The 14047-nt window shown below is 47.1% G+C and overlaps 1 protein-coding gene across 4 annotated transcripts in view; it reads left to right on the top strand.

Annotated features, from left to right (window-relative positions):
- PAFAH2 (platelet activating factor acetylhydrolase 2) overlaps positions 1 to 14047 on the top strand; it is an 86958-nt gene that overhangs the window by 25651 nt on the left and 47260 nt on the right. For all 4 annotated transcript variants that reach the window (XM_086716100.1, XM_086716101.1, XM_025912325.2 and 1 more), the window contains 6 exons: positions 1677 to 1817; positions 2766 to 2919; positions 3483 to 3579; positions 9370 to 9438; positions 10079 to 10220; positions 11203 to 11316. In XM_086716100.1, the coding sequence (XP_086572226.1) occupies positions 1728 to 1817; positions 2766 to 2919; positions 3483 to 3579; positions 9370 to 9438; positions 10079 to 10220; positions 11203 to 11316 (666 nt within the window). In that variant the 5' untranslated portion in view covers positions 1677 to 1727. The remainder of the gene's footprint in view (positions 1 to 1676; positions 1818 to 2765; positions 2920 to 3482; positions 3580 to 9369; positions 9439 to 10078; positions 10221 to 11202; positions 11317 to 14047) is intronic.

Below are 14047 nucleotides of genomic sequence, written 5' to 3'. Positions count from 1 at the left end.
TTTTTTTTTTTTTAAGTTGATTTATTTATTTTGAGAGAGAGAGCGTGCGCACATGTGCACTTGAAAGCTCATGTGAGCAGGGGGTGGACGGAGGCAGAGAGAGAAGGAGAGAGAGAATCCCAAGCAGGCTCCACGTGTGAGTGCAGAGCCCCGCACCGGGCTCTGTGTCACGCACCTCACGAACCACGAGATCACGACCTAAGCCGAAATCAGGAGTCGGACGTTTGACTGACTGAGCTGCCCCTCATTTTAAGATAAAGATTAAGAGAGTCTTAATGTCTTCACAAATAGGACTCACGTTTCTCCGATTTGCTCAACTCTGCTATCCATCCTCCTTGGGTAGCTTCGTCCTTGAAGTAGCAAAGCAGCTCCCACATTCCAAGGCTTTGTATCTGCACATCACTCTCATTCAAAACAAGAAAGAGCTTTTCCGTCCTCAGGGATCAAAAGTCCTGAGCTTTGCTCTGAATGGACCAACTATGTCATGTGCCCACTTTTCATCCAGATACCGACCAGGGGACACCAAGGGCTGATCGGGCACCCCCGCCCAAGTCACACAGGAGGGCAAGATAGAATGCATGTTGAGAAGCTTGACCATATTCTCCACTGTTAGAGCCACACTGCTCATGATCAAATTCTGGCTCTGTTAGCTGTATGTTCTCGGGTAATCTACCTAACTGGCAAACTCATCAGTTTCCTCATCTCAATTTTTCAATTAGTAACATAGCAAAGCACTTGGTGTCATTCCTGGCATTCCATAGGTGTAATGATGACGACGTTGCTGGTGATGATGAGGTTGCAGAGGGACAGAAGCCATGGCATTAGCTCCTGTTTAGGGAGCAGCCGAGCTCCTGGAATGTGGGCTAGTCCGAAGCACGCACACCTGCCACGTTCAAGGCTCCTGTTTGATCTCCTGCCACATCATACTCTTCCCCTATCGCTGCCCTTTCTTGCTCTGTGTAGAAATGCTTTCCTTCCTTTCCCCTGCCTCCAGATCTTGCTCATACTTCAAGGCCCAGCCTAAGTGCCTCCTTCATAGTCAGTAGTGTAGGTCCGTGCTTTTGCAAACCTGCAACTGAGTCTCCGCACAAGCAGGATCGGTAGGGGTTAAGAGCTCGGGTCTGCATTAGACAGACCTGGGTTTGCTGCCTGGAAGCAGTATAACTTGGGAAAGCTCTTCAACCTCCCTGTGTCTTAGTTTCCTTATCTGTAAATGGGGTCTTCATAGGCCCTTCCTCAGAGATTTGTGGAGAGAATGAAGTGACGTACTGTATGTAAAGAGCTTAGTTCAGTGCTGACACAGAGCCAATAATACATCTTAGTCGTCGTCATTCCTAGCCTCATGAGGACGCAGCCTGGGTTACATTCTACGTAGAAGTTACTGCTGTGCTGGGCACATAGTAGGTGCTGAGTGAGCACTGGGCAGTGGGTTTTGAGAAGCGTGGAAGCTCTCTTTCCTTTCCGCAACCATCTCTTCACCCTGCCCCCAACAACAAAGCAGCCCTTAAACCTTGACAAAGTCAGGGTAGCACAGTGGTTGGTGTGGAAGACTGAACGAGTCCCTGACAAGGAGATGGGGTGATAAGGAGCAGTGGACACGGGTGGCAGATGACACATAGAATCAACAGGAAGCTAAGAGGAAACCAGCAAGAGGCTCTTCTATGTTCCACCCTCAGCCATCAAGTTCAGCGCTGCCCAGGTCGTTGTTTGTCTCAGCTGGTGATGAAATGGGGGTCAACCAGTCCGTGGGCTTTCCCCCTGTCACAGGACCCCACCTCGTAGGCTGCGGGGATGTGATGGAAGGTCAGAGTCTCCAGGTAAGCGTCTCCGGCTCTGTCCGCACACACCCCTGCTGCTTTTTCCTGCACCATGACTTAATAGCCATTCCGAAGAAACAGAGAGCTGGTCTGGATTTGGTGATAGAGCCCCCAAGTCTGTCTTCCCTGACCTTTGTCTTCGTCTCTCTAGTTAGAAACCTCTCGGTAGCCAGAGATGGGTTCTTTTGCCAGCTAGGAGGAAAGGGGGTGCGGGCTCTGGCTCCAAGGGCAGCTCTCGGGCTTGCGGCCTTATCTTTAGAGCAGATGCCTGATGCTGGGAAGGTCTTCAGTCTCCTGCTAATCTGAAGGTATGGGAGGAGGAGCCGTGGGCCATGTGCTGTTGGCCTTTGACTCCCTGACCTGGGTTGGAAGACACGCTCCTCTCTCTCCTCTCCTGCCTTCATCCATTTTCCCTCCTGCTTTGGTTCCAGACTTTCCCTCCAACAGTTCCTAGGTGCTTCTCTGCTGGCCCTTAGACTCCCCCTCTCTCTTGAGAGAGGCACGTACTTCCTGTTAAGCCCTCACCTACTCCTGTGTAAAATGAGTGTGCTGCCGCTTCCAGAGAACTGCCCTGGGTGATGCCCCCCCACCCCCACCCCATCCAGCACGAGGGCTAATCTCACTCCTGGGGCTCCTCCAGGCCTGGGCTCAGGGCCAGAATTGAAATCTTTCTGATCCAAGCACTGAAAATATTTTGGTGCTCCCAGATGTCATTCAAAGTTTAGTCAGCTATTTGAAATCACGTAAGCCTTACATGTACGCTAAAAATAAATTTGCTCCTTTCTGGATTTTCTGGGTGCGAAATTCAGGTATATGAATTAGAGCTTAAGTTCCCCATTTTGGTGCCCTGCCCCGCTGGCACCTCAGATACCCTCTGAGTGTGTCTGATGGGAAGTCTAGCAGAGTCAGGCTTCTTGCTCTGAGCAGTTGCTCTCTTCTTTCCTACAGGGGAGCTTCTTTCGACTCTTCTATCCCTGCCAGGAGTCAGAGGAGATCACGGAGCAGCCCCTGTGGATCCCCCGCTATGAGTATTGCACTGGCCTGGCCGATTACCTGCGGTTTAATAAGCGCTGGGGGGGTTTGCTGTTCAACCTGGCTGTGGGTAAGGGCTGGCTTCCCCGCCCCGCCCAGATGCTTTCCCAGCTTCTTGGTTATGTTTCTAGGAGAGGTCCCTAGGCGCCCACAGTACCATTAGTTTGCATTTTCCAGCCCTTTTGTCATGGGGCGTGCATCAGCCATTGCAGTGTGGAGAACTGGGAGAGGATTATATACATAAGAGCTTTGGTTATAGAGTTAGATTGTCGTGGATTTGAATCCAGACTTCCTCGTTTACAGTTCTTCCTTAGCTCTCCTCTCTGGGGAAAGTCACACTGAGTCATCTACTTCCCCCAAAGGCCCCACCATTAAGAAGTCTACCCACCGCCTTGGCACCTCAGGGGTTGTTCAGTACTTGTCGCATTTATCTTCCCATTTTCTATTATATTTGTGCTTGCTAGGGAAGAAAAGGGGAAAGAAAAGGTGACTGTTTGCCCTGGACTGCTCAGGGGCAAAAGGTGGTTCTCCAGTGAGGAGGGGCATGTGTCCCCACGCATGCCTGTGCCCAGGCTGCCCTTGGGAATACAGATCTGGGGCAGCCAGAGATTCTATAGCCCATGTCTCTGCCAGGATCTTGTCGCCTGCCTGTTAGCTGGAATGGCCCCTTTAAGACAAAGGATTCTGGATACCCCTTGATCATCTTCTCCCATGGCATGGGAGCCTTCAGGTAAGAGCTTCTGTCCCCCAGAACTTGTCATATTCCTCAACCAGTGACAGCAGCTGAGTCTGAACTTCTTCTCAAAGGGCACAGAAACAGACATTTCCACCTGCCAGCTGTCTTATCTCCCATCTGCTTCCTTCCACCTTCCCTTAAAGGCCTTTCCCAAGCCCCTTCCACCTGGTGGAGTCTTTCAGCAGGCTTCTCATGTTCAGCATTTATAATGAAATAAACAACTTATTTTCTGTTCATATTTATTTAAACAGAAACATTTATAAATAAACACTTTTAGTCCTCTTTCTATGTAACAGCACGGAAGTATTAGAAAGGAGCTTACGCCTTACAGAGTAATTTCTTCACTGTATATGGAGGGACAGCTCTGCCATGGCACTGATCTAACAGTAAGACGGGCTCACTCCCTGCACGCCTGGAGCTCAGAGCCTCACCTGTGAATCTCAGACACACCGCCGCCGCCCCCCCACCCTCCACCCCGTGGGAGCCTGGGACAGTGGTAGAACTCTCCGAGCCCAGATTTCATCATCTGTCGGATGGGGATGCTGCTCCCACAGCGTGGTTTGTGAGGATTCAGTTAGACTGGCACCTGGAAGTGTCCACACACGCAGTTCTCTGTTTCCCTATGTCGAGGAACCATGGGATGGTGAATGGTAAGATCTCTCCTACCAGACTTGGGTAGGCTCTGCCTGAGTTTTATAAGTCAGTGTCCATTCAGAATTCTTCCTAGGAACCCTGATTTCTACATCTTGCTGTGTTACATAGCTTAATAACTATAGTCTGTGTGTTCCTGTGTAAGTTTGTGAAGATTCTGTCTATAGGTTCATTATCAACATATAAGTCTGGCTTATGTCCTAGAAGGTTACACATCTCAAAGGCATCTATTTTTGCCTCTCCATTCCCTAAGCCATTGTCGACACGGTAGCCAGGGAGATCTGTTTTAAAAGCAGATAGGACCGAGTCATTTCAGCACCTAGAGCAGTGCCTGGCAGATGGTGGGTGCTCAGTGAATATTGTTAAATAAATGAACGACTGTCGCTTCTGTATTTAGACTTTTTATTTTTTTATTTTTTATTTTATTTTTTTTTTTAATTTTTTTTAACGTTTATTTATTTTTTTGGGACAGAGAGAGACAGAGCATGAACGGGGGAGGGGCAGAGAGAGAGGGAGACACAGAATCAGAAACAGGCTCCAGGCTCTGAGCCATCAGCCCAGAGCCCGACGCGGGGCTCGAACTCACGGACCGCGAGATCGTGACCTGGCTGAAGTCGGACGCTTAACCGACTGCGCCACCCAGGCGCCCCTGTATTTAGACTTTTTAATAGTCCTTTGAACTTAATTCAGTTCTTGTCATGGCCTTACGTGGATGCAGGTCCCAGACAAAGTTTCCAGTCTCAGTTCTAACTACTTGCCTCACTCCGGCTCTTGAGACAAACTGATCTTTCACTTCTATAAAAGCACTATGTTGTTTTCTGCCTCAGAGCCTTTATCTGTGCTGTGCTTTGTGGCTGTTTCCGTTGCCTGAAATATTTGCTGTTCTGCTTCTCTCTTCCTCCTCTGGCCCCCCAACCCCTTCATCTTTGCCTGGCTAATTCCAAATTAACCTTTGTCTAGTTTGGATGTCACTTTTAGGGACACCCATCCTAACCCCTGCATTATATTAGTTTAATTTTTTCAGTAATGTACTTTCATAAGACAATATCTAGTACTTCTCAGTACTTATCATAATTATAATGAATTAACTACGTGTGATTTTTTTTTAATTAAAAATTTTAAAAAAAAATTTTAATTTATTTTTGGGAGAGAGAGAGACAGAGTGTGAGCAAGGGAGGGGCAGAGAGATAGAAACACAGAATCCAAAGCAGGCTCCAGGCTCTGAGCTGTTAGCACAGAGCCTGACGTGAGGCTCAAACTCGCAAAGCGTGAGATAGTGACCTGAGCTGAAGTCAGACACTTAACCGACTGAGCCACCCAGGTGCCCATGTGTGATTATTCTTTAAGGTCTGTCTTTTCTACTAGATTGTAATTTCCCTGAAGGCAGAGACCATGTCTGTCTTCTATCTCTTCCAGTGCCTAGGACAATACCTGGGAAAGTAGTAGTTTCCCAACAAATATTCACTAAGTGAATACAAGGGCTATGTTTTGCTAGGTTCTCATTCATTTAGCAAATATCTGTTGAGCATCTGTTCTGTGCCATCCCCTTGGCATGAGAAGGTGAGTCCTATGGAATAAACATCAAGGAATTGCATCCACTAGGGGAGCCTAAACGTGGACTCACACAGCTAGCCCATGGCAGGAAGTGGAGAGTAAATGTGGAGATGCGGCTCAAAAGGCAAATAGATGGTTTTCAATGTTGCTTTTTTTAAAAACTTTTTAAAAACATTTTTATTTATTTTTGAGAGACAGAGAGAGACAGAGCATGAGTGGGGGAGGGGCAGAAAGAGAGAGAGACACAGAATCCGAAGCAGGCTCCAGGCTCTGAGCTGTCAGCACAGAGCCCAACGCAGGGCTTGAACTCACGGACTGCGAGATCATGACCTGAGCTGAAGTCGGACGTTTAACCGACGGAGCCACCCAGGTGCCCTCAATGTTGCTTTCTTATTCAGTAAATTCAGTACCTGCCATATGCTGGGGCTTGTGCTGGGGTTGAGTATTCAGTAGTGAATAAGACAGAGTCCTTGCCTTCAGAAAGACTGTAGTCTAGCAGGGAAAAAAGTAAGAAACATCCTCATAAGCTCACAGGTATTTTATACAGACAGCAGGTGAGCACATGACTTTGGAGAGTGGTCTTTTTGGTCTACGAATGTGTATTGAGACTTCACCCCTCAGTTGACCTGGGTGAGCCAATTATAAATACTCATCAATAACCAGAATGAAATTCCTAGGAAAGGGTCGCCTGGGTGGCTCAGTCAGTTAAGTGTCTGACTTCGGCTCAGGTCATGACCTCATGGTTTGTGAGTTCGGGCCCCACATCGGGCTCTGTGCTGACCACTCAGAGCCTGGACCCTGCTTCAGATTCTGTGTCTCCCTCTCTCTCTGCCCCTCCCCCACTCACGTTCTGTCTCTATCTCTCTCAAAAATAAATAAACATTAAAAAAATTCCTAGAAAGGGGCGCCTGGGTGGCTCAGTCGGTTAAGCATCCGACTTCGGCTCAGGTCATGATCTCATGGTCCATGGGTTCAAGCCCCGCGTCAGGCTCTGTGCTGACAGCTCAGAGCCTGGAGCCTGCTTCAGATTCTGTGTCTCCCTCTCTCTCAAACCCTCCCCCGTTCATGCTCTGTTTCTCTCTGTCTCAAAAATAAATTAAAAAAAAAAAAACATTAAAAAAAAATTCCTAGAAAAAAGGCAGGGAGGGAAAGGGACATGGTTTCCTCTTGTTGCCTGTGTGGTTAAATTCGGGATTGGAAATCCTTCCAGACCTATGGCTTCCCATCACAGGGAGGAGTATGTGTATTTAAATGTTACCTGTTTATTGGGGTGCCAGTGTGGCTCAGTTGGTTAAGCATCTGACTCCATTTTAGCTCAGGTCGTGATCTCACAGTCATGAGATGGAGCCTCACATTGGGCTCTGTGCTGAGCGTGGAGCCTGCTTGAGATATATTCTCTCTCTCTCTCTCTCTCTCTCTCTCTCTCTCTCTCTCTCTCTGTCTCTGTCTCTCACCCCCCTGCCCCTCCTCCCTCACGTGCTCACACGTGCTCTCTAAATAAATAAACACACAAATACATAAATAAATATTAACTGTTTGTGATGTGCCATTGTTCCTTTGGTTTCCACACAGTCCTGTGAGGTAGGTGGGGGGGGGGGGGGGGGCGGGATGCATATTTTACAGATGACCAGGCAGGCTCTGAAAGGCAGACTTACCCAAGGTTACACAGTTTGAACTGGGAGAGGATCAGAAATCTCTCTGGCTCTTACGTCCAATGCACTGCCTCCCTTGAAGAAGTGAGAGAAGGTGAAAATCAATTTAATGTCTGTCCTTCCTGACCTTTCTGAATCAGTTAGGATCCAAACAAGTTGTATTAACAGAAAAACTCCAAATAACAGTGACACAAGCAATATGAAGTTTTTTTTTCTTGCTTAGATAAAAGAAAGCTAGAGGTAGACAGAGATGATATGGTACTTCCACAGTTAAGCAGAGAGCCAGACTTCTTCTATCATCTTGCTCGGCCATGTGTGGCTTCCATTTCTAAGGCTATCTGATGACCTCAGGTGGCTGCTTTTGCTCCTACCGTTACACCCACATTCCAAGCAATAGGAAGGGAGAACTTGCCTGAAAGTTCTGTACAACACACTGTCTAGTCCCATTGACTAGCTCTACTCTGTCCATTATAGTAGCTTTTAGCTGCATGTGGCTATTGAACATTACAAATATGGCTGGTCTAAACTGAGATGTGAAGTGTAAGGTACACACTGGATTTCAAAGACTTCAAATGGAAAAAAAAAAAAGAACTTAATAGAATATTTCATTAATTCAGACATTCTTTTTATTTAAAGTAATCCTGGGGAGCCTGGGTGGCTCAGTCTGTTAAGCATTTGACTTTGGGTCGGGTCATGATCTCACGGTTTGTGGGTTTGAGCCCCATGTCAGGCTCTGAGCAGCCCGGAGCCTGCTTGGGATTCTGTGTCTCCCTCTCTCTCTGCCCCTCCCCGACTCGCACTCTGTCTGTCTCTGAAAAATGAATAAATCTTAAAAAAAAAAAAAAAAAAATTAAAGTAATCTCTACACCCAGCGTGGGGCTCAAAGGTTCAAACTCATGACCCCAAGATCAAAGAGTAGGATGCTCTACCAACTGAGCCAGCCAGGTGTCCCTAATTCAGACATTTTGATTATATGTCAAATGATAATGTCTTGGCTCTATTGAGTTAAATATAACATATTATTAAAATTAATTCCACCCGGGTTTTTTGTTTTTTTTTGTTGTTGAGTTTAAAACATATATCAGGGTGCCTGGGTGGTTCAGTCAGTTGAGCTGAAAGCAGTCTGTTGATTTCAGCTCAGGTCATGATCTCACAGTTCATGAGTTTGAGCCCTGCATCGGGCTCTGCGCTATCAGTATGGAGCTTACTTGGGCTTCTCTTTCTCTCTGCCTCTCTCTCTGTCTCTCAGAAATAAGTAAGTACACATTAAAATATATATCTACTAGAGAATTTTAATTCATTATGAGGGTAGTATTATATTTCTATTGCTGGGCTGGAACTTAATCACACAGTTAAACCTGGCTGCAGGGGAGGCTGAGAAATGTCATAATTGATGGCATAACTATCTTGAGCTGAAAATCAGATTCTGTTACTAAGGCGGAGGGAAAAGTAAGTGTTTAGAGTAGGCAGTGAACAGTGTCTGCCATATTGCTTTTTTTCTGGGAAGTTGGAGGACAGACCAAAAAAATCACATGCTAACTGACAGGGGCAGATTTGCATATTACAGAAATAGCCAGAGTGTCTGTCTTCGAGGATCTGACCAACGAATTTGGGAGACATACAACATATAGACAATAAAAATGCAATTGTCGAAGTAGCCAAACTGTATTGGGAGGTGCTGGAGGAGATAAGTCAAGGTTCATATGGGGTTGAAAACATCATGGATGGATTTCCACATGCTTCTTGGAACCTTGGGGAGACAAGTGGTATGCTGGCCGGAGAAAGTACCTTGAGGAGGGCTATTCCAAAGGAAGCTTCCTCCATTCAATCTTTTGAGATGGTCACTAGCCAAGTATGGTTGGATTGGGGGCTGCAGGTGGGCAATTCTTTTGACCACTTCTCTCTTTCTTCCTTCCTGAATCTCTAGGACACTGTATTCAGCCTTCTGCATGGAGCTGGCCTCCCACGGCTTTGTGGTGGCTGTTCCAGAACACAGGTGAGGGGACGGCAGTCATAACGAAGTATAATAGATTGGATGCCTGCCGTGGGCTAGGATATAGGCTAGACCCATATTGAGATGGTATTTTTAGTCTTCACAACAACCACGCAAAGCAGGTATTATACTCATTTAAAAAAATTTTTTTTTAATGTTTTATTGTTTCATTTATTTTTGAGAGGGAGGGAGGGAGAGAGAGAGAGAGAGAGTGCGTGCATGTGTGCACGGGGGAGGGGCAGAGAGAGAGGAAGACACAGAATCCAAAGCAGGCTCCAGGCTCCGGGCTGTCAGCACCGAGCCCGATGCGGGGCGTGAGCCCACGAACTGGGAGATCATGACCTGAGCTGAAGTCGGTCACTTAACCGACTGAGCCCCCCAGGCGCCCTTATACTCATTTTAAAGGTGAGGAAACCACGGTTCAGAGGTTCACTTGCTGAAGGTGACAGTGCTAAATTGGGGTTCAAACCTATCAGTCTTCCATTTCAGGGTTTTTCTCCTCTCCTGTGTATGCCCCCAGATCTTTTTCCCTCCTGGCCAAAGGATGATCCAGGGTATCTTGGCGGAAATGGAGGATTTGGTAAAGGGGAGAAATAAGCTGAAGAGTGTCTTCTTGGTGTCTCTGGTGGCATGTGTATTTCAGGGACGGGTCAGCCGCGACCACCTGTTTCTGCAAGCAGGCCCCAGAGGAGAACCAGCTCCCTAATGAGTCGCTGGAGGAGGAATGGATCCCTCACCGTCAGATTGAAGAAGGGGAGAAGGAATTCCATGTCCGAAATTGCCAGGTAGGCTTGTGCCAGTTGGGGAAGGGAGAGTTTACCTGTCTTCCTCCTACTGTAGTCACTAAGAAGACTTTTCACTAACCTTCTGTCCTGAAATCTCAGCCATAGTGGGTCTGAGCTTGCCACATCAGAGAAATGGGGTATTAATCAAGACTTTTACAATTGCAGGTGACAGAAAGTCCATTTAATCTCGTTAGGCCAAATGGAGACTTGATTGGCTTATCCAGGCAGTTGTAAGTGGGGCAGGACCACGGGAGCCAGACAAATACGGTCAAGACCTTTCTTTCTTTCTCATCTCTGCTCTGCTGGTTGGTCTTGTCTGCAAACTGGCTTACCTTGTGAGGTTAGAACCGTAGCTCGTGACAGTCTGAGCTTGCGTATGTTTCAGCTCCCCATCTGAGAGAATTAGGTTCTTTGGGGGTTGTCTCCCAGTCGTCATACCTGCCTCAAGCTGCAGGTTGAAAATGAAAAACCCTGGAGGGAGGCTCCTAGACTGGGGAGGGATACCCAAATGGGAAATTCCCATCAGAAGTACATTGATAGATTTGAGGGGAGCACAGTCCTCAAAGGTCAGGGTTAGCGGGCAAAGTAGGAGCAGATAAGTGCTAGACAGACAAAAGCAATAGATGTATGTTGTTAATAGGCACGTAGAATCCAGTACTAGGTTGATTCAAAAACACTCTTGCTCCTTTTGTGTTCAAGGTGCTTTCATATGTGTTGTCTTATTCGGTCCTCTTGACACCCCCGTGGGGAGGTGGGTAGAGAGTCTGTATGGCAGTGCTGACTGCAGTGAACTGTTAGGTGGCGATTATGTGAGCTGCTAGGAGGTTGCTGAGCCTTTCTCAGGATGTGGAACCCACAGTGCTTGCTGAGATGTGGGTGGGCAAGCCATCCCTGCATTCTTCCTTGGCTCTGTCGGAGAGTGAGATCCTTGCTGGATGATTGTGCGGCGTTCCAGCTCCCACCAGGACTGTCTGTGTTGCAGGTGCATCAGAGGGTAAGCGAGTGTGCACGGGTGTTGAAGATCCTGCAGGAGGTCACTGCTGGGCAGATCGTCCTCAACATCTTGCCTGGCGGGTTGGATCTGATGACTTTGAAGGTATGGCAGCCATTGGTATGACCCTGAGCACACATATTCATCAGGACTTTTTTGGTTACAAATAACAGAAACCTAACTCGTTAGCTTAAACCGAAAGAGAATTTATTGACTCACGTAAGTGGGAAGACCCAAGGCAGACAGGCTTCAGGCCAGTGTAGCTAGATCCAGGGTCTCAGACATTGTCATCAAAGTCCCGGCACTCTCTCTACCTTCTCCTGGCTCAGTTCCACTCTGTGTGTGTGAGCTCCATTCTCACTGCACACCCCCCCCATTAGACAAGAAAGATGCTGCTGGCAGCCTGAACCTGTGTTTTTTTTTAAGTTTGCTTATTTATTTTGAGAGAGAGAAAGCACAAGCAAGGAAGGGGCAGAGAGAGAGGAGGACAGAGGATCTGAAGCAGGCTCTGCGCTGACAGTAGAAAGTCTGACACGGGGCTCAAACTCACGAACCACGAGATCATGACCTGAGCCGAAATCAGATGCTTAACCTACTGAGCCACCCAGGCGCCCCACCCCAAGCGTTTTTTCAATTCAGCTCCAGATTTAACAGGAAGAGAGATTCTGTTGCCTCCACTATTCTGGGAAGGCCGTGGCCCTGCTTGGGTTACTTGTCCCTTCTAGATCTATCACTGTACCAGAAGGACAGTTGTTAAGTGGGGCAGATAGATTGGCCTGCCTCGCTTCTACCTCCACTTCTGGGTCAGGGGAACCTGAGCACCAGGACTGGCAGCCCTACAGGGCCACACGGATAAGGAAGAGATGTTTCGGTCCCCAGAGGAAGGGCTGTCGAGCCACAAACAACCTGCGTCCACAGCAGGCTAATTCCTTCCCTCAAGGGGATCTCAGAAATACTCCCAGGAGGATAGAAACTGTCTTGGCTATGGAATTTGCTGCCTATGAAGATACATTCCCAACCCCCCTATCGTTCCCACCTGATTTCAAAAATAGCTCAGGCTCTATTTAGACCACCAAGAAATCACACAAAAGCATGAAGAAAAAAATAGTTTTTCTACATTTTGATGTTTGTCCTTCCAGTTCTTTTATTTATCTATTTATTTACTTATTTATTTTGAGAGAAAGGAAGCCTGCAAGCAGGGGGAGGGGCAGAGGTAGAATCTTAAGCAGGCTGGTGCTCAGCACAGTCTCCATCTCACAATCCTAGGATCATGACCTGAGCTGAAATCAAGAGTCGGACACTCAACTCACTGAGCCACCCAGGTGCCCCAGGCTTTCTAGTTCTTTTAAAATGCATAATGCATACGTATACATTTTTAAAAGCAATAATGTTATCATTTAATACAAGCTTTTGTATGGCCTTTTTTTTTTCACTTAGCAAAATAGTCTGAATGTTGTCTTATGCCGGTGAATATTTTCTAGGGCATGATTTTTAATTTTTTTTTTTCAACGTTATTTATTTTTGGGACAGAGAGAGACAGAGCATGAATGGGGGAGGGGCAGAGAGAGAGAGGGAGACACAGAATCGGAAACAGGCTCCAGGCTCTGAGCCATCAGCCCAGAGCCCGACGCGGGGCTCGAACTCACAGACCGCGAGATCGTGACCTGGCTGAAGTCGGACGCTTAACCGACTGCGCCACCCAGGCGCCCCTAGGGCATGATTTTTAATAGCTGTGTAATATTCCATTGCATAAGTGAGAATGGTGTATGTATATATATAAAAAAATAACAATTACTGCCTTATGAGTACTTACCGTGATGAGAGCCCTTCGCACAAACTTATGCGGGAAGTATTATCTCTTTACATAGAAAGAAACCAAAGATCAAAGAGGCTAAGTATCTATCCAAGGTGACACAGCTAAGTAAGTGGTAGGCTCAGGCTTCAAACTGGGGCTTTTGGATCCCAAAGCCTGTGCTGTGTGCCCCAAAACCTTACTACAAAGTACCTTTTAGGGGTTTTAGGGGCACCTGGGTGGCTCAGTCAGTTGAACATTCAACTCGATTTCAGCTCAGGTCGTGATCCCAAGGTCATGGGATTGAGCCCCACCTCGGGCTCTGCACTGAGCATAGAGCCCTGCATGAGAGTCTCTCTCTCTCTCTTTCTCTCTCTCCCCTCCCCCACCCCTCTCCCCCCACCACTCTGGCTCTCTGTATAATAAAAATAAATGAAAAGAAAATACCTCGTAAAGGCTCTAGTAGCGTCTTCCAGGGCAGAGTATCTGCCTGGATGCCCAGTTGGCAAGGCAGAGATCTGAAGCGCTTTACCAACTATTTGATGTATGTCATCAACCCCCACTAGACAAGCAGGGTCCTGGGCACTGAAGTGCAGGGCTGCACGCCTGTGCAAAAATACAACAATCGAACTAAACTCCAGCCTGCCTAATGTTGGTCTTAGGAGCCTAAGACCAACATTAGGCAGGCTGGAGTTTAGTTCGATTGTTGTATTTTGTTTGGAGAAATACAGAATAAGAAAAGCTAAGAACGTTTTCGTCTATCAGATTACGATCTGAAAATTGATTACTCACTCTTGTTGGCAGAACTGTGGGGAAGTAGAGATTACAAATTGCCCCATGCAGGGCAGTTTAGCGATACTTATCAAAGGCACAAATGCACATATTATTTGACCCAGCAGCGTCCACTTCTTGGAATTTATTCTATAGATACTTGTACCCATGCAACATGATGTACGTACAAGGTTAATCATTCCACTGTTGTTTGTAATAGCGAAAGCTTGACAGTATCCTAAGTGTTCTCCAGTAAGGGAAGTGGTTTAATAG

The sequence above is a fragment of the Puma concolor genome, chromosome C1 (assembly GCF_028749965.1).
Source record: "Puma concolor isolate L17-30 chromosome C1, mPumCon1.1.hap2, whole genome shotgun sequence".
Lineage (NCBI taxonomy): Eukaryota > Metazoa > Chordata > Mammalia > Carnivora > Felidae > Puma > Puma concolor.
This window is presented reverse-complemented; position numbering and strand designations above follow the sequence as displayed.